Here is a 19034-nt window from a genome sequence, read left to right as displayed (position 1 = left end):
TCGAGGGGTACTGCGATTACTTCCAAAGATCAGGTCATCACGGGGTGGTTGGGTGCAGATCGAAGCGGCGATATTCGTAGCTGTTGTTGTAGAATTGTGGACGGACGGGAGCTTTCGATCGAAGAGGGCGCCTTCTCAACAATGCAACGAGCTTAGTGACACAAAAGAGGGGCAAGCAAGAGTGGCAAGGTAGGTAGGAATTTGTGCGTGTGTACGATTATATTGCTGGATAGGATGATTCTTGAGTCGGGTTATGAGAAAATAGAGAATGGTCAGAAGGCAGGATCTACAAATGCAGTGACAAACGAGGTGCTGGAGCGAAGGCGGGCAGCATAAGTATTCAGCCCCGTTTCATCATCGGAGCCAAAAGCTGAGATGATCAAGCTCGTGAGAAAGACCCTGGAGCTTCAGTGGGTTCGAGGGTCAGATTATAGAGGTGGGGTGGGTGCGGATAAGGGGGCCACTAGCGACTTCTCCGCCAGGATTCCCAGATTTCCAGGGCCTCCAGTGCCTTGTAAGGTGAAGCAGATGGACAACCTGGAAAAGGGAGGGAGGTAGCCCAGAAGCACCGCCCTACGCAACCGTCCGAAAAGTTGCATCAACAAGTTCAACGCCTCAGTTCAAGCGAACTGGACTGGGGCGACTGGCACGGGGCGCTCCCGGCTTGAAATTCCATGGGACGGGGGGACAGAGCTATGACGTCCACCTCCCTTTCGCAACATCATTCGTCCAATGGCTCGAGGACGTGGGGGAGAGGAGGCGTTGAAGATCCTCCAAGAAAGATGGCATCGGGTGAGCCAATGACGGGATGTTTTTGATGGGACGATTTCGAAGAGGGCCAGCTGGACCTGGTTCTGGAACCCCGCACAGCCACAAGACTCAAAGACCAAGAGATGATGGGTTTTGGAGGACATGGGGGGCCCGCTCATTCAACGCGCGTCTCAGGCACAAGAAAAATGCGTAGTAGAGGTTTTGAAGACGATTTCAAAGTCTGAGCAGCAGGCCTAGGTTTACCGTTAGGCAGCGACTATAAGTTGTCTTCCGGTTCGCTGGTCAGTTAAAGTATCAGTAGGATACTTTCAGGGAGACCAAATAAAGATTGACCAGGGTCTGGGTTCAGGTCTGAGGGACGCGTGGAAGCGTGGAGCGTTGGCTGTACGGTCATGATCCTATTCTCCTGTCCCAGGGCAGTTCGGAGGTCGCTTCCGTCGAGGCAGCAGTCATATGATACATCTCAAAATCGACGGTACTGAGAGGTGACCACCAATCTCATACACATGGGAAGGGTATCGAGTGTCTTGGCTCTTTGCAGGTGGACAGAGCCTTTTCATAGTGAGCGGGATCAGTCCAAGGTGATGGTTCGTCAAAGGCGTACTACATAAGTAGGTATGGCCCGCGACTCTCGGGATACAACAGGTCCCCAGCTTGATAGTCGAGTGGTGCAGAGTGCAGTAATGCAGCACAAAAGTCAATCAGGCAACAATAAACTCTTCAATTCCACAGGATATACATACATAACCTCCATCGTCACTTGATTTTACTCCGCCTGTGACTTCACGTATTCCTAAGTAGATACGACAAGAGCGGATACGAGAAGAAGCAACAGAAATAATAAGTTGTGGTAACCAAGCATAAAAGCAAGAAAAAGTGAAAAGAGATAGCAAGTCAAGGGCAGCAAAAACAACTACGACAAATCTGCAAAAGATTTGGTTCTCCCCTTCCAGAATCGAACTAGAGACCTTTCGATGACAATGTAACCATTACAGTCGAACGTGATGAACCAACTACACCAAGGGGAGGAAGACAGCTAAGCTGCTCTCGGTGAATCGTTAGAAATCTATCCGCAAATTTGCAAATAAGTAGCTATTGGCTAATGGCATTGTGTGCGCGGGTGGATAACCCGAGTGGCCAACCGAGTCAATTACGAAAGAGTAGTAATTGGCTGACAAAGAGAATATGGGGAAGGAGATACGGGTTGGTGGGGATGGACATTTCTTCCAATTGGACCTCGCCGTGGGCACGCGGACCCGGAACGTCTCTGGTCACCTCCCAAAATGAGTTCGGATACTGGCTTCCTCTCACGTGCCCCCATGCGACACTAGTTGAACAGCTATTGAACTAAGCTCCATTCCTGCTAACTCAGGACACAGGAAGACTTCATTTTCTGTATAAAGTTCCTCCGAACAGTTGGTGCTTTAGGAAGCCTCCTGATTGCATCTTCGAGAGTAATTCGTCAACTCTAAACCATAAATCAATAGCCTCCACCTCTCAAGTCGCCATTGTGGGACGGTGGATCGAGCTTCTCGCCTGGGCAGTCACCTTCCCATCGAGCTCAGGGTCGCCACAAGAGTAGTCAGTACCAGCTGGAAGTGGAACTTGCTGGAACTTTGAGATTTCCGGTGCGGCCAAGATTCAAAGACTACAACTTCTACGAGAGACAAGCGCCGCCCTTTTTCAGAAATAGCACAACATTGGGTTCCAGAGGTCATGTTGGACTATCTAGACTAGAAGCGTAATAAAATGTAAAAAGAGGTATAATATAACACAGCGGCGCGCATCAATCATGCTCTCTGCCTCATCGACAAAAGTGCTCCCCCTCTCAAGCACAGGTAGGCACTCCACTGTCCATTATCGTCAAAAGGTTGCTTTTGTGTTATCTTTTGATGTCAGATGCCACTCCTCGCATATCCCAAAAGCAGTCTGTGCCTTTGTAGACACGCCCACCTTTCCTTCTCGTCGCAGTGGTATCCCTTTGGTCTGGGTTATGGCAGCATCACCCTTGCTTTTGCGATTCCTCACATAGCTGTGCGAGCTCTAACCACGGCTAGCTTTTGCATCTCTCCTAATTGTCACAAGTCGCTTAAGAGGAGAACTTGCGGGTGAGCTTGGCAATGACTGTCGCGCCGTTGGGTCAGCTGACTGCTCAATTCGAGGAGTGACGAATTCATGGGTCAAACTTACTGTGAAGGGCGACAACGCTGAAAATGAAAACAAGGGAAAGAACAAGGACAACAACAGGGTCGACCTTGAGGCCGGGAGACTCGTCGGTGTAGAGTCCTGCATGACCCAAACGTTAGCATCCATATTCTTGGAACCAATTGAGCTTCTTCGTCTCCAATTCTCCTTCGTTCCAGCCACTTCGCCAACATCTCCCACGCCATCACTGAAGAATTAAAGACACATCATGGGGATGGGAGCGTACTCAGCATGGTGCTGCTGCTACCGCCAGCACCGGCAGCTCTCGTGCTGTTCGGCCGCGCATTCGCAATCTTCTCCTTCTGGTCGGCAGCCGCGCGGCGACGGATGGCAGTTCTGGGACCACCGGGGGGAGTAGGCGAGGAAGGACGCGCGACGCTGGCGCCAGAAGCGGCGGCGCCGGCTCCGTTAACGGGCGAGGAAGGGCGAGGGGAAGACTGCAATGCCACGATTCCAACATTAGCGGTTTGCTCCTATTCAGCTTCATCTGTAGGTCTCGCGACCGTGGCGCGCGCTCATTGACTGATTATAACCAAGCGCAGACTCCAATGTTCGCGTCTGGTCCTCAATACCCCAGAGAGTCGCGTGCGACATGGCAGAGTAAAGCCACGACATGCAATTCGGCAAGGGGGAGCTTGAAGGGGCCAGCCTGGCCATTGCCGTCGAAAGTAAAATAACTAACCATTGTGAAGGAGTGTGATGAGTGACAAGATCCAAGATCGCTGCAGGATACTCGGAAACCAGGAGAATTCGTTCGAAAGAGTCGACGCGGGTAGCAGAATCGAAGATCGGAGAGGGTGGTGTGGGATGTGGATGGTCGGTCGGGAGGGCGTGATGATGGGAACTCAAGCTCTCTAGAGGGTCGGGGGTGCACCGCGCTCAAAAGTGGCAGAGTTGAGGCCACAGTTTTGGAAAAGGGACCAGCTGGGCGCCGCCCAGGGGATTTTCCGACCCGACGTTCCAGACCCCCCTGGGGCGGCGAACATACCTTAATGGGTGGCTGCTCAGCATAGCGGGCTAGCGGCTCCCAGAAACTCCACTGGGCCCCTAATCCTGGAACGACCAGTCAAGTTTACCACCTGAGGCTATGGCATACATGGTCATCCTAACATTGCGAGATGCAGATGCGGTAATTCGTCGTTGCACATGCTTTCCCCCCCTTTCACTCCGTCCTTTAGAAAAATACAGTTATATACTGATAACCTTGTGAATGCTTTCAATCGAATTTGAGGGTACTGTATATCTAGGAAGCAGCCGCGTTCTGCAGCGGAAGGCTTCCATCTGACGGCGCTAGCTTATGCAGCACATGGTGAAATACAACACAACGCAACGCTTTCCTGCAACAGCGCTCTCCTTATCGACAATTGCCGGCTATAAACGCAGGAAGATGAAATGTCTGCTTGCAGACTCCCGGAGAAAGGTGGTAGTATGGGGGTAGTGTTAGTGGTGGTGGAGGGTACTATTCAGACATAGAAAATGAACAAAGGGAACACAAAATCCTGCCACGTAGAGGGCATCAACCCCCTCAGATTCCAACACGAGGACCCATGGTATCCCTAGCCGCCTTTTTGTTCTTCATGATCACTGACCTTCGACAGACAGGTATCTTTCGTTGGGTTCCTCAACCGCATTATTCGAACAATGCCGACGAAGAAGCACCAGGTGACAGAAATGCCCCAGCTGCCCCAGTTCGGCCATCCCAAGCTCCAAAGTGCCCTGCCTTCTTGCTTTTGCCCTTTCCGATCCCGAGGTTCTTTGATGGAAATTGTCATCCTCGCGGTCCTTTGAAATGCGGCCATCGAGCTTTGCTGCGTGAAAGCCACCGTGAGCTGGCTCAGTGGTCTGGTACCTCCACCATGCTCATTATAAGGTAAGATTAGACAGTGATACATCTACACCTGCTGGAAATGAACCATCTCAACCCAAACGCCTGCCGCTATGATGGGACACGCGGTCCTGCAAATTTTCTTCGGAGGTGATGAACGAAGAAAAGAAATTGGTATCTTTAGCTTCAAAGTGTAACGTCGAGAACCAGGCTGACGTCCTGGACATCCGACTTTGCGAGGTCTTCTAGAACGGGAATCAAGTCCAGCAGCTCATTATCGTGCGCGTCTGAAAACCAACTGCTAATGGGAACGGCGTGCTGGGGATGGAAAATGTACGACGTGGGAGAGTTGTCGATGATGATGGTGTCCTTCAAGTCTCTTCCTACCTGGGAAAGATCCTTGACGTAGTTTCCTTGGTGATTGTAGCAGCTCTCGCGGAAAAGCCTGTGGTGAACGACCTTATGGATATCGAGCTGGTCTAGCAGCGGGTCGCCGTACTTTAGATGGATCAGCATACAGAATCAAGTGATTGGGTCAGAAGGACGGCCTTACCTTTGAGACTGACGCAGTAAAGACCACCACTTCGTATAGCTCGCCAACGCGCTTCATAAACTGATCCACACCTGGTCTCTTGATAACATAGACATTATGATAATTGCCCTCGATTTCGACGGGAATAGTGAAATCAGCTTGGTGGAGAATCTGCAGATTTGTGAGCAATTTTGTGGGATAGGGCCAAAAGTCAGCTTCAATGTTTACCTTGAATGAACTGTGGACCAAGGTCTCGTCCAGATCGAGCACGAGACATTTCTTGCCCTTGAACTCAGGTGCAATGGGTGGCAGCAAGAACTTTTGCTCTGGAATGGCCTCATCGATAGGAGCTGATACTGGCGGGTTCGGAGGAGGGGGCGGCAGCTGCTGGCTAGTCGGCGCATCTTCTACCGGGGGCGGTATTTGGTGCTTCTCTTCGGGCTCGGGAGTCGCATCGGGCATCGCCTCGTCTCCCTCGGCATCCTTCTTGTCTGCTTCCAGCACTGGCGCCTCCTTGGTCTTCTCTCCAGTGGTCGACTCTACCGTAATGGCGGGTGCAGCACTACTAGCTCCGGCGTTGCTGACGACGTTTTGCTTGGATTCGCCAGCTTCTCCGCCAACAGTAGAATCGTCGGCAGTGGTTGCTCCAGACACACGCTTGCCTTTGTTTTCGGTTGCCGTCATTGGCTGCTCGGGCTGCGGCTGCTTCTCCTGGATTTGCGGCTTGTTCGAAGGGGGTTGTTGGTCCTGCGGGGTGGGCTGTCGAGACTTGGCGGTCGTTGGTCTCGCGGGCAGCTTGTCGAGCTTGTGGACGGCGTCGTCGCCGTTCTCAATCGCGTTCGCGTTATCGGGGACACCGCAGCACCCAAGAAGGGCGAAAAGCCCTCCTTTCTTCTTCTTCTGAGGGGGGTTCACGGGAGAATTCGGTTGCGTGTTGCCGGGGGTGTTGGTAGGTTCGGTTTCGATGCCGGATCTGTGGCTGCCGACGCTGCCATTTCGATGGCGTCCTAGAAAACTACCCTTGGACTCCTTCGAACGTCCGCCGATGCTGTTTCTCGAATCGCTGACTGTTGCTCCGCTCAGCCCTGTCGACGTCGGAGAGGATTGATTGCGCTGCGAGGAAGACCGAGACGGTACATGCAGGAAGCCCCTACCCTTCTTTGAATTTCCACCCTCCTCTGGCGCCAGAAGCACCTTTTCCTTGGACATTTCTTGACTCGACTGGCCGTTTTGCTGAATCTGTGGTGTGATTTCGTCTGGGTTGGATGGTTGTGGTCTCTCGGACATGATGCTGTCGAGCTAGAGCAGGGAGGTGATTAGCTAAGACGTTCAAAGCAAGACCAACGGTTCTGTATGAATCAAGCGACGATGCCCAGGAGGGGCTGGCGAGCACCAGTGGGCGCATTTAGATCAATCATGACACTACCGCCTCTGCCTCTCATTCCAAGGTCTAAGACATGACCGAGGTCGTGTTTGTCGACTTGTGGGCGTCCGAGACGGAGCAAGCGGTGCGCGTGAACGTGGGTCAGGACCAACAGACGAGCAAACATGCCTCTTCCCTCGGTGAGGCGGTGTGTCGCGCGAGCACGAGATTGATGGCGGATAGGGTGCGTCGGGGGCTCAAGCAGAGTTGAACATGTAGTGTCGTCACTCACCTCCTTTCTTCTTGGGGACCGGCAAGCCTTCCCAGAATCCTCAACCCCTTAAGTGAGCTGTTGTCGGCCGTAAAAGGCCGATTCGCAAAGCTCTTCACGCGGTCCGAGGTGAAGGAAAATTGTCGGAAAGTAAAAGATCGACGCGGGTGGGCGATGGATGGAATGGAAGAGGAGGAAAGGCGACGTCCCGGTGAGGTTGTCGGTCGAACGCGGAGAATGGAAGATGGTTTGGGCTCAGTCGCGCAAGAAGCGGCGCCAATGGAATGACTAGGTGGGCGAGGCAAAGTGGCTGGGCCTGGGGGGGCAATGGTTTACGGCGGCCAGTGTCAGTTGGAGACGGTCCCAAGGCAAGGTCGTAATGGTTGGCGGTGGTAGTGCTCGAATCAGATGGGAAAAAAGTGGGCGAGAAGAAAGCGAGCGAGCGGTTGCAGGGAATAGCAAGGTACGTCGCGGAAGAAATTAAGGTTCGCTGGTAACAAGTGAATAGGTTGGCCTTTTTGGAAAGAGAAAAAAGAAGAGATAGATATCGGATATCGCTCGAATGTTTTTTTTTTTTTTTGCTTTGGGGGACGAGGCCGGCCGAAGAGGTCGGAAACGACGAGTTTGGCGAGTTTGATGATGCGTGAAAGAGGACGAGGTACGAAGAATGGAGCAACGGCAAAGCGTGCAAGGAGATTGGAAAATCGGGGGGGGGGAGGGGGGTTAGTGAAAGAGAGGATGGATGGATGGGAGAGACGGGAGAGTGAGAGAAAGGGTAAGCGAGAGCAAGAGAGGAAGAACGAGAGCAAGAGAGCAGCAGAGCCAAAAAAGCAAAGCTAATAACCCAAATGGCCAGTAGAAAGACAAGGCGTCGGCGGCGAGAGGAAGAGGAAGAGAGCAGATGGCAGCCAAGGGCCCGGGGTGTGGTGAGAAGTGAGGAAGATGGGCAAGACTCAAGAGGACGACGTATCAGAGGCTGAAAGAGCGTGAAAGGCACAAGCGAGATGATTTGCCTTTGAAAGCAACACTTGGATGGGGTCTACTGGGAGGGCCAGGGGCTGGCCCGTGTCTACAGGTGCAGATGAAGCTGGGGGGGGCCGCAGCTTCAAGGGAACGGAGACTGGGAGACGAAGAGAAAAAGAGAGAGAGGATGGATCATGGAAGAGGGAGAGACCGGGGGGGCTACGAACAGTAACGAGCTAATGGATACAATTACAACAGAGAGCGCCCACCGAGAGAGAGATCAAGAGGCCTGGAAGGGTGTATGGGTGGATTTCCCGGTGAGATTAGCCCGTCCCGTCCTGGTTAAGAAGAGACCGGGCTCGAGAGATGGGGTGCGATAGGGGGTTCCCAAAGATCACAGTTGACAAGACATATTGATACTGTTGAAGCTTGTGCAAAGGATACCTACTGTACAGTAATGTACGCAGTACCTAATCAATGCATCTCGGGCCAAATTGACATGGATGAGAATGGCAGGAAGTGAGTCCGAGTGACGTCTTTCCTGCCTCGAGATTGAAAGTGGATCCACTGGATCCTCCTACCTGCACTGACCACGTGAGTGGATCCGCACTGTGCCCTGCACCAGACGACTATCGCGCCGCATCAGACGCCATGTCTCATCTCCCATTTCTCTCCCATTGCCGTGCCGCCAAGCTCATATTACAGAAATCTCCATGGTGGGAACACAAGCAGAGTCCATCCCGGCCCATCACACGCTTCGCAAGGAGCTAGAGCCTGAATTGGTCCAATTCGTAAAGTGAGATGGGCGACCGCGATACCCTCTTGGACCTTGGCCGATGGGTCTGCCATTCGCTTTGGGAAGCTATTCAGCTAATGCTAGATGCACCAGTACAAGTCTCGTCTTCAACCTTCGCTGATACGATATACCTGGATCGTGGAATCCAGGGTGTCGAGTCGAGTCGAGTCGAGTCGAGCAGAGCTTCGGAGCTGCTGGCACTGCTGGCACTGCTGGCACTGGCACTCGCGCGGTAGCCGTTCCTGGAAAATTTCCTCGGGCACCGTCAAAGAAGCTGTGTTTGTCAGAGAGATTACCTCGTGTCCTTGGCTCTTTGTTGAGCCCATCACTCGGCATCCCAGTGCCGTCATTTCGTTTTCTCACAGTTCAACTAACTCTTTCTCCAAGAGCAGACACACAAACGACAGATAGCACAAGCAACTTGCAAGCAAAGAGAGGACCCATAAATTACGCCCCCAGTGCCCAGGAACAATTCCAACGACGACAGAAACATCAGAAAACCCACAACCCGGTCTGTGAGCTAAAGAGAAGAACAACATCCCTGGCACGCCTATCCGAACTCGTTCCATGCTCCATCGCCTTCACAGAGAAAGACATTCTGAGGGGATTTTGTCTGACTGAGCCTGAGTCTCACTGTCCACAACCTGAGTCTGTTGCCTACGGAAGAATATCCATGAGTCTTGCTTGCCCCCGTCGTCGCATCAGATGCCTCCTGGCTTATTACTCTACCTACCACGTCTGACGCCTCAAGGTGCCGCCTGCCTTGCTTGAATTAGCTTCCAGAGTAAGCACCGCGCGCAAGTGCCAAGCGCAAAGTGGGTGCTGCCGCCGCCGTCGTCTCCTACTTAGGGCCTTCGGGGGAGTAGTCTGGTCTAACGCCGGACCAGTGCAGGGTAAACTCAGCCGGGCGGCCGTTCTCCTTTAATGCGTGCGCCGCCCGGGTCCCCCATCAAATAAGACAATTGGAATACTGCGTAAAAGGCAAAGACGGGGAGGGAAAAAAAAAAGACAGTCTCGTCCTCGTCCCGATGCGCGACACCACCTTCCATCTGCTAGCCCCCCAATGGCCCCAGCACCCCCCTCCACCTTTTCTGATGCGGGTAGCAGACGGGGAGCTCTTCTAAGATGAGTGGGCGGGGGGGCTTTCAGACTGCAGACTCCAGAGCCCAGGGTATGAAGTACAGAGACAGAGAGCTCGAAGCACTGCTGGGCGGATGCCAGCTGCCATTTGCTTAGCGCATGAGAATATTGGGCGGTTGGAGTTTGCCTCATCCATGTCGCCTTCCGTCTGATATTCCCCGCGCATGCTATTGTTGCACACAGAGTTGAGAATTTCATCTGAGTGAGAGTGAGTGCTCGTATGGGATTGAGGATACCTTTTCTCAGCGAAATGGGCTCCCGAACCCTTACGCAGCTAAGCTAGGTAGAAACACCACCACCTTACTTCTTGCTCACTCCCGTCGTCCTACCAAAACCTCCCCCAAAAGCTCGCCCCCCTCGCAAGCCTCGCGATGACGGTTGGACAATCACTTCACTCTCTCAAGCGCTCATCGAAAAGCATCCCAGACATTCCAGAACCATCACCCCGTACCGATTCACAGCCGCAAAGAACGTCCCCGACCAACCAGCATGCGTACAAGCTTATGGGGGCAAGATCCAGACATCCCAGGCAAACTCATCCCTGGACTGCTCTATCCTCATTGGCCATGTTACCGCCCGATTGAGTGACGGATCTGGTTGGGCAGGTACACTCATACTCACACTCAGTGCTCACTCACTCATTCACACACTCGCATACAGTACGGACACCAAGGTACTCCGTACCACCAACCTTGGCCATCTGCCTTTTTTCTCATGCATCCCCATCCCACATTGACGCCAAAAAAGTGAACTGAACAAATAAAAGGAAGAGTCCCAGCTTTCCAAGGCACTGGACGCCGGACGGCATGCAGGACGCAGGCTTCGAACCACTCACGCACCGCGCAGCAGGGGTGTTCTCATGCAAAAGAGGGAAATACCGCCGCCAGGGGAAGGGCTTCCCGATTCCGCACCCGCTGCGACCTGGGGACCTTTGACAAGAAATCACACCGGGATGACCCCCCGAAAGGTCCCCAAAGCAACGTTTTCCCAACGTGGATGTCTTCGCGCCGGATTCTGTGCCAGTCGGTTCCACCGCAAAAGTTGCAATCCGCAAATTGTTCTTCCTCTCTCTCTCTCTCTTTCTCTGAGATCTCTTCCAGGTTCTCAGAGTCGAGAGACGTGTTTCTCCGTATCTAATCCCCACGTTCATCCGTTGAGCAGCTTTTCCCATCCTCTAGTCTTCATCGCCTCCCCTGCTGGCCAAACCACCAGAGTAACCCCTAGTCACCAGACAACGTTTCCCGAAGCGTTGTATTTTCCCAAGGAAGAAAAGAGTGTGAAAAAGGAAACAAGACACATACACGGTGCATCTGCATTGACCGGAAACGGTCTCGGCATGCATCTCCCCGCCGCGCGTAAACATGGGATGACAGACTGCTTAGAGTCTTGAGCTTTTCTATTTCCTTGCCTTTGCTTTCCTTCCCCCAGACTCCATAGAAACAAGCGTCAGAGGTTCCAGAACCCAAAAGGCATTGGCCAAAGTCCAGGACACCACCACCACCACCACCGTGAATCGTACCTACCTGCATACTCGAGGTACTCCAAGACACACAGGCACATAGGCAAGCCTCTTCCGGAGCAAACAAGCTGAACATACCTGAACCAAAAAGAGGCTCGTGTGGCGGAGGCTCATGGGGGTGGTGCACCAACGCCGGCGGCTTCGGGACGGTGTGTGGGCCCCACCATTGCCGTGCCGCCGGTTGTACGAGTAAACTTGCCATTCAATGCAAAATGCTCTCGAGGTATTGTGCGGGGGGTGAGCCTCCTCCTTTCGTGGACTCCCCGTGTGTGTCTGGCAGTCTGCAGACGGGCATTTTAACCTTCTTACATCTTTTCCCGGCAGGGTGTTAGGTACGGATACACTGCTGTCTCTTCGACTTTAATTATTCGAATGAAACATGGCAACCCATATTGACTGGCCGCAAGTGTATATGTGTGTCCCTTACTTGAGTCCCAAGGAGACTGTCTACCCACGGGAACGAACTTGCTTTTTTTCGTTCAATGCCTCCCGCTTCTATTATGTCATTGTGCAGAGAACGGCTGAGCCAAGTTCCAATTGACACAGTTGACAATCGTCTCGATAAGACACGCACGCCAGGAATTACAGAGGAAAGGCCCACGGACGTTGATGGTTTGTTTTCCCTTTCGGAATACTTGCACTGCTACTTGGTGATTCTCTTTTCAGCAAGGAAAGCTAGCGTTCCTATAGCATGGTACCGAAAGCTCATGCACGATAATGGGCAGTTGCGGAATGGTGATTTGAGCACAATCCCCAACTTTCCCCAAGGACTCCGCAGCCGACATTCTGCTACTCCATTCACTTGTCCCACCAACCGCACAGCCCTCACGCTGACGAACAACAACATGAAGTTGGAAAGTCCAGTGGAGGGTGTTGATATCTTCTGTTCTTGGCTACTCAGCCCAAAGCCATTCCTCCACTCAAAGTCTAAGTGTACAATGATACCGTGCTGTATCGACAACAACCACCAGTCTAACCCACCAAGAGCCAACTTCTTCTCCTCTCACCGTCTTCGAGCTGTTACAGGCACTCTATTCCTAAGTTTCCTCTTATAAAAGCCTCCCTCAGTGAGCCGCACTCGCTGCGGTGCTTCTTTTATGCTTCGACGAGCGTCGTTCACTCAAGGTAGAGCAGATGAAATCTCGGAGGAGGGCGTCTGGGGAGCATTACCACCCAGTATGTCAATGGCTGACCGTCGTATATGGATATCGAGCTGTCCAAAGTTCAGCCTGTCTCCGAGAAACGGACACGCGACGTATTCCTCGCCCAACATTTTCCTCGTCCGTGATGAATCAGGGTCGACTCCAAAGGGACTAAGAAAATCAATCAGCTTTCCTCGAAATTTCAATGCAGTTGTTGATCAAACTTACCTGTGCCACAATCGACTACTATTTTGAGTCAGCAACTGCCACTTGTCTGGGTCCCTTTCATCATCGTTCCTCTCATCACCACCCAAAGCATCCCAGATTATCATCGCTGGCCTTGCCAACTCAGTGATGATTTGCTTGACGGGAACGGCCGGTTTGATCGAAAAAACAAGTGTCTTGTCGTCAACTTCGAGGAAACCCCTGTGTCCATCAAGAACACGGATGCCCATTTGATTTAAAATAACTCTGCATTCTGGAGAATATTCTGGCTCCTGTGAGTAGAATGCTAGATGGGGAGTTTGCTGACGCAACTTTTGCATCATGCTGACAGCAGCGGCATGTTGTGTAAAAGTCCTCGACCTTATTGACCTATGTGCCTGGCAATCAGGACTACGCTGGCAGTCCTGACACGTCCGACAGACATTTGGCAAGAGCGCGCCAAGACCAAAGCATACAATCTTTGTTACTTGAATGTGTGGCGGTAGCCGGTCCAACAGTAACATAAGGGTTAAACAGGTTGGACTTTGCTTCCATAGGTCTTGATACAATGCCCACAGTTGATGGCTTTTCGACAAGAAGTCTTGAGAAAATGGTGCCGTGTGTCTAGGGAAACAGGCGACACGATAGGCGCTGAAGGCTCCCCAGGTGCGCATTCGGCCATCGGGAGGAACTCCATTGATCATCTTTTGGATGGTACGGAAGCCGATTCTTGGCTCGTATCTGGCATTCGTGGAGTTAGTTACTCATGATGCTGCAGACGTGTTGTGGTTTGGCCTACTGTTCCCCCTAGGAATTCCAATCAGCCGCCGAAACAGACGCGCTTCCGTCCATCCCGCCCAAGTTCACGTGTTCATATCTTCCCCGGATCGCTTCTTCAAGGTAGAGGATGTGTGTTCTGTCGAAGAGGGGGGCTCCAGCATTATACAAGCGCTGGATGGTCTGAACGACATCGGCTTGCTCCGCTTTGGACAAGATCTTGTTGGCGATGTCGCGCTCCAGAAAACATGTACAGTTCTCTGGGAATCGTCGGTTCTCCATGTCGTTGCACACGTATTGCGCATGTGCGGGCTTGCTAAAGTTGTTTATGTCGAGGCTTGATATAGTTCGTTTCGACGATGCCCTTGATTAAGCCGGTATAATCAAGCCTGTATGTGAAAATCAATGGCTGGAGGGAGCTATCTTGTGATGATAGAATGTTGTTTTACCAGGTAACGTTAGTCGACTTGAGTTACGGCAATAATGCGTTTTGTCCTGCCAAAACAGACCATTTGGTCATTGCTTCAGGAAGGTAGGGACTGACTACCATTGCCAGGGCCCTCGAGGCAGCCGTCTGTCCCTTTATTGCCTACTTCAAAAGTCTGGAGTGTATGCAAAGAGGGAGTGCCTGCCAGGCGATGGGTGGAGTAAGAGGCAGGAAGTGATGCTGCGTGCGGTGCCCTGTAAACAGATCAAGAGAGGAATCAATGCAGGCTTGCTTTCCCAGACCACGGTCCCCTCCCCAGAAACTCGACACGTCTGTATCCAGGTAACTTGGGAAACCAGGACAAATAGAAATCGCCGTTCTCGCCAGTACTGCTAGTCTAGTCTATAGTCTTGAATTTTTCCAGCTATATCGCAGCTTGGCACGGTTCAAATTCATCGCATAGAAGAATGCCTCGTCGAAACTCAGGTTTATCAACCATACAACCAAGCGCAGCCAAGGTACCCAAGCTGCCAAGGTACAACGGTACCTACCCCAGACCCCTCAAGTTCGAGTTCAAAAGGTGCATCATGTGACGAGAAGCTGGGGTTTATCGTCTGGTATGTCATTGGCTCCATCCCTCCAGATCCTATAAGGTTAGTGTCATTCTCGCCGGAATCAACCACTCACAGGCCCAGGTGTCTCGGGCTCTCAGCGGCACGATCCCCATTCTTAGTGGAGACTCTGGAGAGCCCCGAGGAGCGTGAACCTGTCCGCCCGCAGCTTTCCCCAAGTTATCCACCGCTTCGGGTGCTGGGTGCCTCGGAACTCCACTGCCCGCCGGCATTCACATGTCGTAATGCGATCACGAGCCAGCGTCTGCTCCCCAAACTCGCCGCTTCTCCAACAACAAACGACTCAGCCTGCTAATGCGACCACGTGCTTTTCTTGAGCCATTTCGAACTACCTCACCACCTCACGATCATCATAGACACAAAGCCAGAACGGTTCAACAGCGATCACGAGACAGAGCATCAATCGCGTTCCTTTAGCCTAGCACCTCTCAGCTCGCACCTCTCATTCGTTTTCGCCCTGTGATGGCTGCGCATCTGTAGTAGCACCTTGATTGTGGCGAGCCTGCGGACGTCGCAAGTCTTGAAAGACAATCTTCACTTCCTACTGCCATTGCCATGGCAGAACAATCGACACTCCGCCAGTCGGCCGCAGAGGAGGCTCTCGCCGCCTTCTTCGAGAAGTATACGACACTGATTCGCAATCGCCTCCGAAGTACTTCTCGTACGACCCGACTGCTCGGAACACTTGCCCTCGCCGCATCCATAGTCCTCAGCGCGGCTGGAGGCAGACGCTGGTGGAGGCAAAGGCGTGAGGAAAAGGAACAGGGCCGCAAACTTGTCCGTACGAACTCGTGGCTGCACAATAAGGATGGATCACGTACGATTTACGTCCCATACAAGGATGGAACCTCCAAGGTTGTCATTCAGACCACAAAGCCGCTGACCTTTGAGGCGCATCGCCGGCTCTTCCTCAACCCTCCGCGGGTATCTGGCCTCGGCGACGGAACCGTTCCCTCAGCGCAGACGAAGCCGGGCTTGAACCTGGCATTCCTACATCAGTTCCTCAGCCTCATGAGTATCATGATCCCGAGATGGTCGAGTAAAGAAGCTGGGCTGCTTTTGAGTCACAGCGTTTTCTTGATGCTTCGCACCTACCTTTCCCTCGTGGTCGCTCGACTTGACGGTGAGATTGTGCGGGATCTGGTTGCTGGACAAGGGAAGGCATTCCTCTGGGGACTAGTCAAGGTGAGTAGTGTTTCAAAGCCTCCAGCCATTACGCCCTCAACCAATGCTAATGAATTTCAAAGTGGTGTGGTCTCGGCGGTTTTGCGTCATACACGAATGCGATGATCAAATTCCTCGAATCCAAGGTGTCCATTGCCTTTAGAACCCGCCTTACTCGGTACATCCACGATCTATACCTGAACAACAACCTCAACTACTATAAGCTTTCCAATCTGGATGGGGGCGTCGGCCAGGGCGCGGATCAATTTATCACGCAAGATTTGACACTATTCTGTGCTGCCGCTGCGAACCTCTACTCATCACTCGGCAAACCCTTTGTAGATCTTTGCGTCTTCAACTACCAGCTATTCCGCTCTTTGGGCCCACTGGCTCTAACGGGCTTGTTGAGCAACTACTTCCTAACAGCAAGCATTCTGCGCCGGCTCTCGCCTCCTTTTGGCAAACTAAAGGCAGTTGAGGGCCGCAAGGAGGGAGACTTTAGGGGGCTGCATGCACGACTAATCGCCAATGCCGAGGAGATCGCGTTTTACGGAGGTGCCGACATGGAAAAGACTTTCCTCAACAAGGAGTTCAAGTCTCTGAAGAATTGGATGGAGGGCATCTACATGCTCAAGATTCGGTACAACATGCTTGAGGATTTCATACTCAAGTACAGTTGGAGTGCATACGGCTACCTTCTATCCTCATTACCAGTATTCCTTCCAGCATGGGGAGGTCTGGGCGGCGCTGCTGAGCTGGCCGAAAACGCTGCAAAGGGAAGCAGGGAGCGCGGGCGCATGAAGGAGTTCATTACGAACAAGCGTCTCATGCTTTCACTTGCGGATGCTGGCGGAAGGATGATGTACTCCATCAAGGATCTCTCCGAGCTTGCCGGCTACACCAGCCGAGTCTACACCTTGATTTCGACTCTGCATCGTGTTCACGCCGATGCTTATTTCTTGCGAGGACAACAAAACGAACTCTACTCCCTTTCGGATGTTCAGGGAACCATCCAGAAGGGTTTCGACGGTGTTCGGTTTGAGAACGTGCCTGTCGTTGCTCCATCATTATGGCCCAACGGTGGTGAGGAGCTGATGGATTCCCTCTCAATGGTTGTCAGGCGAGGAGAGCATCTTCTGGTGAGTCATCAGTTCTCTAAGAGCGGAGGAAAGATTGTACTGACGCGCTTAGATCTCTGGCCCTAACGGTGTCGGTAAGACGTCTATTGCCCGCATTCTTGCTGGCCTTTGGCCAGTCTACAGAGGACTCGTCAGTCGTCCGAAGGATATTGGTCAGGATGGCATCATGTTCTTGCCGCAACGACCCTATCTCAGCATCGGTACGTTGCGCGACCAGGTCATCTATCCTGACGGGCATCACGATATGCGCGAGAAGAGGAAGTCTGAAGACGACTTGAAGCGCATTTTGGAGGATGCCCGTCTTGGCTACCTACCCGATCGTGAAGGTGGTTGGGACACCCGTAAAGAATGGAAAGATGTTCTTAGCGGTGGAGAGAAACAGCGCATGGGTTTCGCCCGCGTATTGTACCATGAGCCTCAATTCGCCATCCTTGACGAGGGTACTAGCGCTGTGTCTCAAGATGTCGAGGGCCTGCTCTACGAAGTGTGCAAGGAGAAAGGAATCAGTAAGTTGAAAAATCATTCTTTGTCCTAGAGATTTTCTGACATGACACAGCTCTCATCACCATTTCTACACGCGCATCGCTCAAAAAGTATCACACGTACAACCTCATTCTCGGAGGCGGAGAACGTGGCGATGAGTGGGAGTTTGAAAGAATCGGAACAGAACATGAGAAGATGCAGGTCGAGAAGGAGCTCCAGGACCTTCGTGAACGCCTTGAGCAGGTCGAGAATTGGAAGGCAAGACGCCAGGAAATCGAGGAAGAGCTTTCCAAGGTGTGGGTGGCTGGCGGAGACGAGCTGGATCCTCCTTCCTATGCCGAGAGTGAGAGCGACTCCTCCAAGGGAAAGGGCAAGGAGACGGCGTCGCTGTCTTCAACGCAAGAGATTTTGGGTGATGCCTGAAGTAGGAAGATTCATCTGCACTGCTTTGTACGGATACGACATAGGATATACGGAGTACCTGGACATGTGGGAGGGAAGGTTGATTTGCGTCATTGTTGAACAAGAGTAAGAGCCATCATACCAGTATCTGTAACCTGTTCATAGAAACTTCGATATTAGTGGCTTGAATACCGATCCTAGTTTTCTACATGTGCCCCTCATTCGACGGTGTTTCTCGTCACTGCGCAATCTGCACATCTGCACACGACGCAGATCGCCATTTCGGTTCCTATCTTTTTGAGCCTCTTTATCCGCCCCCCACGGCATTTTCTACTCCCACATTTCAATCTACTGTATATTATGGATAGATGGCTTGAATTATCAGTCGATTGGAGCTTTCAAACCACTACTTCTACAAACCCACGCTGACAGATCAGGGTCCCGAAAAAATCTGGCTCTGGTCAGAGGTGCTCTGGTGCTGTTTACCCATCCCCTTCTGGCACCTGGGCTTAAGTTTTGGTGGCTTGACGCCGTCGAGTGGTTCCTGACAACTTCTTGTGAGTTTCCTTGTCTTCCATGGCTAGAAGTGGTTAGCGGTGTCTTAGTCTGGCGCCAACCACCAATGATGGCTCGACCAGACTGACGCTATCATCGAGACTATTTGCTGGGCCGCCGCGAGCTGGACTTCCAAAGGATATTCTCGACGTCGACGACTCCTCTCCACCCCATTGTTCTCTACAGCCGTTCCATCAAACCGTGAAAGCATGGCGGCATGTGTGCAGCTTCCCGACCACCCCGTTTTGTTCGCTACTGCTTAGCATCGGATTGTCGATGAGAAAATCAACATACCCGCCTGGCCACCGTCGCTGACATTCCACCAAAGCCTGCCAGATCGAGAACCCCTGTGACATCGCGCCCGCGATCCTTGCTCGGAAAGAAGCCGTTCCTGTTGTCGATCACAGAGCAGCACGTCGGACTGCAAACGCTTCCAGACGGGCAAGGACCAGAACCCAGCTGAAATGCAAGTACATGGGATTGCCACGCATCGTGCACCTTGATCCCACATGTTGTGTGCTCAGCCCTTCGGAATTGCCATGCGACGAATTAGGACCCCTTTCGGGGGAATCTAGACGAAGACGTTCATCGTCCGGAGCCAAGGAGTGGCTTACACTGCGACAAACGGGTGGGCTTCCATTTCTTGTTAAATCGAGCTTTTCAAGGCACAAATTCTCAAACGTAGCATCCTTTGCTCTTGTTCCCCCTCTCCGCACCAGTTCTT

General features: G+C 52.4%; 4 protein-coding genes and 1 non-coding gene across 5 annotated transcripts; 1 reads left to right on the top strand and 4 right to left on the bottom strand.

The window, feature by feature from the left end:
• Window positions 1-1711: 1711 nt before the first annotated feature.
• Window positions 1712-1799, bottom strand: BDZ83DRAFT_t4. Its single transcript has one exon. It is a non-coding gene; the product is annotated as a tRNA-Tyr (tRNA).
• A 1061-nt stretch (window positions 1800-2860) lies between these two features.
• On the bottom strand, window positions 2861-4674 carry BDZ83DRAFT_645891 (Sec61beta family-domain-containing protein; the record flags this gene model as incomplete). Its single annotated transcript, XM_060509894.1, has 5 exons — window positions 2861-2895; window positions 2962-3057; window positions 3203-3413; window positions 3965-4029; window positions 4566-4674. 5 exons carry the CDS (start codon window positions 4672-4674, stop codon window positions 2861-2863), a joined length of 516 nt encoding a protein of 171 aa, XP_060371993.1.
• Window positions 4675-4987: 313 nt separating this feature from the next.
• On the bottom strand, window positions 4988-6620 carry BDZ83DRAFT_564088 (NLI interacting factor-like phosphatase; the record flags this gene model as incomplete). The annotated part of the gene is made up of 3 exons (XM_060503607.1): window positions 4988-5299; window positions 5355-5504; window positions 5562-6620. 3 exons carry the CDS (start codon window positions 6618-6620, stop codon window positions 4988-4990), a joined length of 1521 nt encoding a protein of 506 aa, XP_060371992.1.
• Window positions 6621-12472: 5852 nt separating this feature from the next.
• BDZ83DRAFT_10627 (uncharacterized protein) lies at window positions 12473-13521 on the bottom strand. The gene is made up of 2 exons (XM_060501055.1): window positions 12756-13521; window positions 12473-12698 (listed from the first exon to the last, which is right to left on the bottom strand). Exons 1-2 carry the CDS (start codon window positions 13433-13435, stop codon window positions 12506-12508), a joined length of 873 nt encoding a protein of 290 aa, XP_060371991.1. The 5' UTR covers window positions 13436-13521; the 3' UTR covers window positions 12473-12505.
• Window positions 13522-15122: 1601 nt separating this feature from the next.
• Window positions 15123-17776, top strand: BDZ83DRAFT_645888 (ABC transporter transmembrane region 2; the record flags this gene model as incomplete). The annotated part of the gene is made up of 4 exons (XM_060509893.1): window positions 15123-15752; window positions 15815-16870; window positions 16923-17376; window positions 17427-17776. 4 exons carry the CDS (start codon window positions 15123-15125, stop codon window positions 17774-17776), a joined length of 2490 nt encoding a protein of 829 aa, XP_060371990.1.
• Between the last annotated feature and the right edge of the window lie 1258 nt (window positions 17777-19034).

Source organism: Colletotrichum acutatum (genome assembly GCF_030867785.1).
Source record: "Colletotrichum acutatum strain CBS 112980 chromosome Unknown BDZ83scaffold_1, whole genome shotgun sequence".
NCBI lineage: Eukaryota > Fungi > Ascomycota > Sordariomycetes > Glomerellales > Glomerellaceae > Colletotrichum > Colletotrichum acutatum.
Note: the sequence above shows the minus strand (reverse complement) of the source record. Positions and strands in the feature narration are given on the sequence as shown.

Bases quoted from the DNA above. Each gene is read 5' to 3' on its own strand.
- BDZ83DRAFT_10627 (XM_060501055.1), bottom strand. From the start codon at position 13,435: ATGATCAATGGAGTTCCTCCCGATGGCCGAATGCGCACCTGGGGAGCC. The intron at 12,699-12,755 runs GTAAGTTTGATC...TGATTTTCTTAG, and splicing joins AGTAGTCGATTGTGGCACAG to TCCCTTTGGAGTCGACCCTG.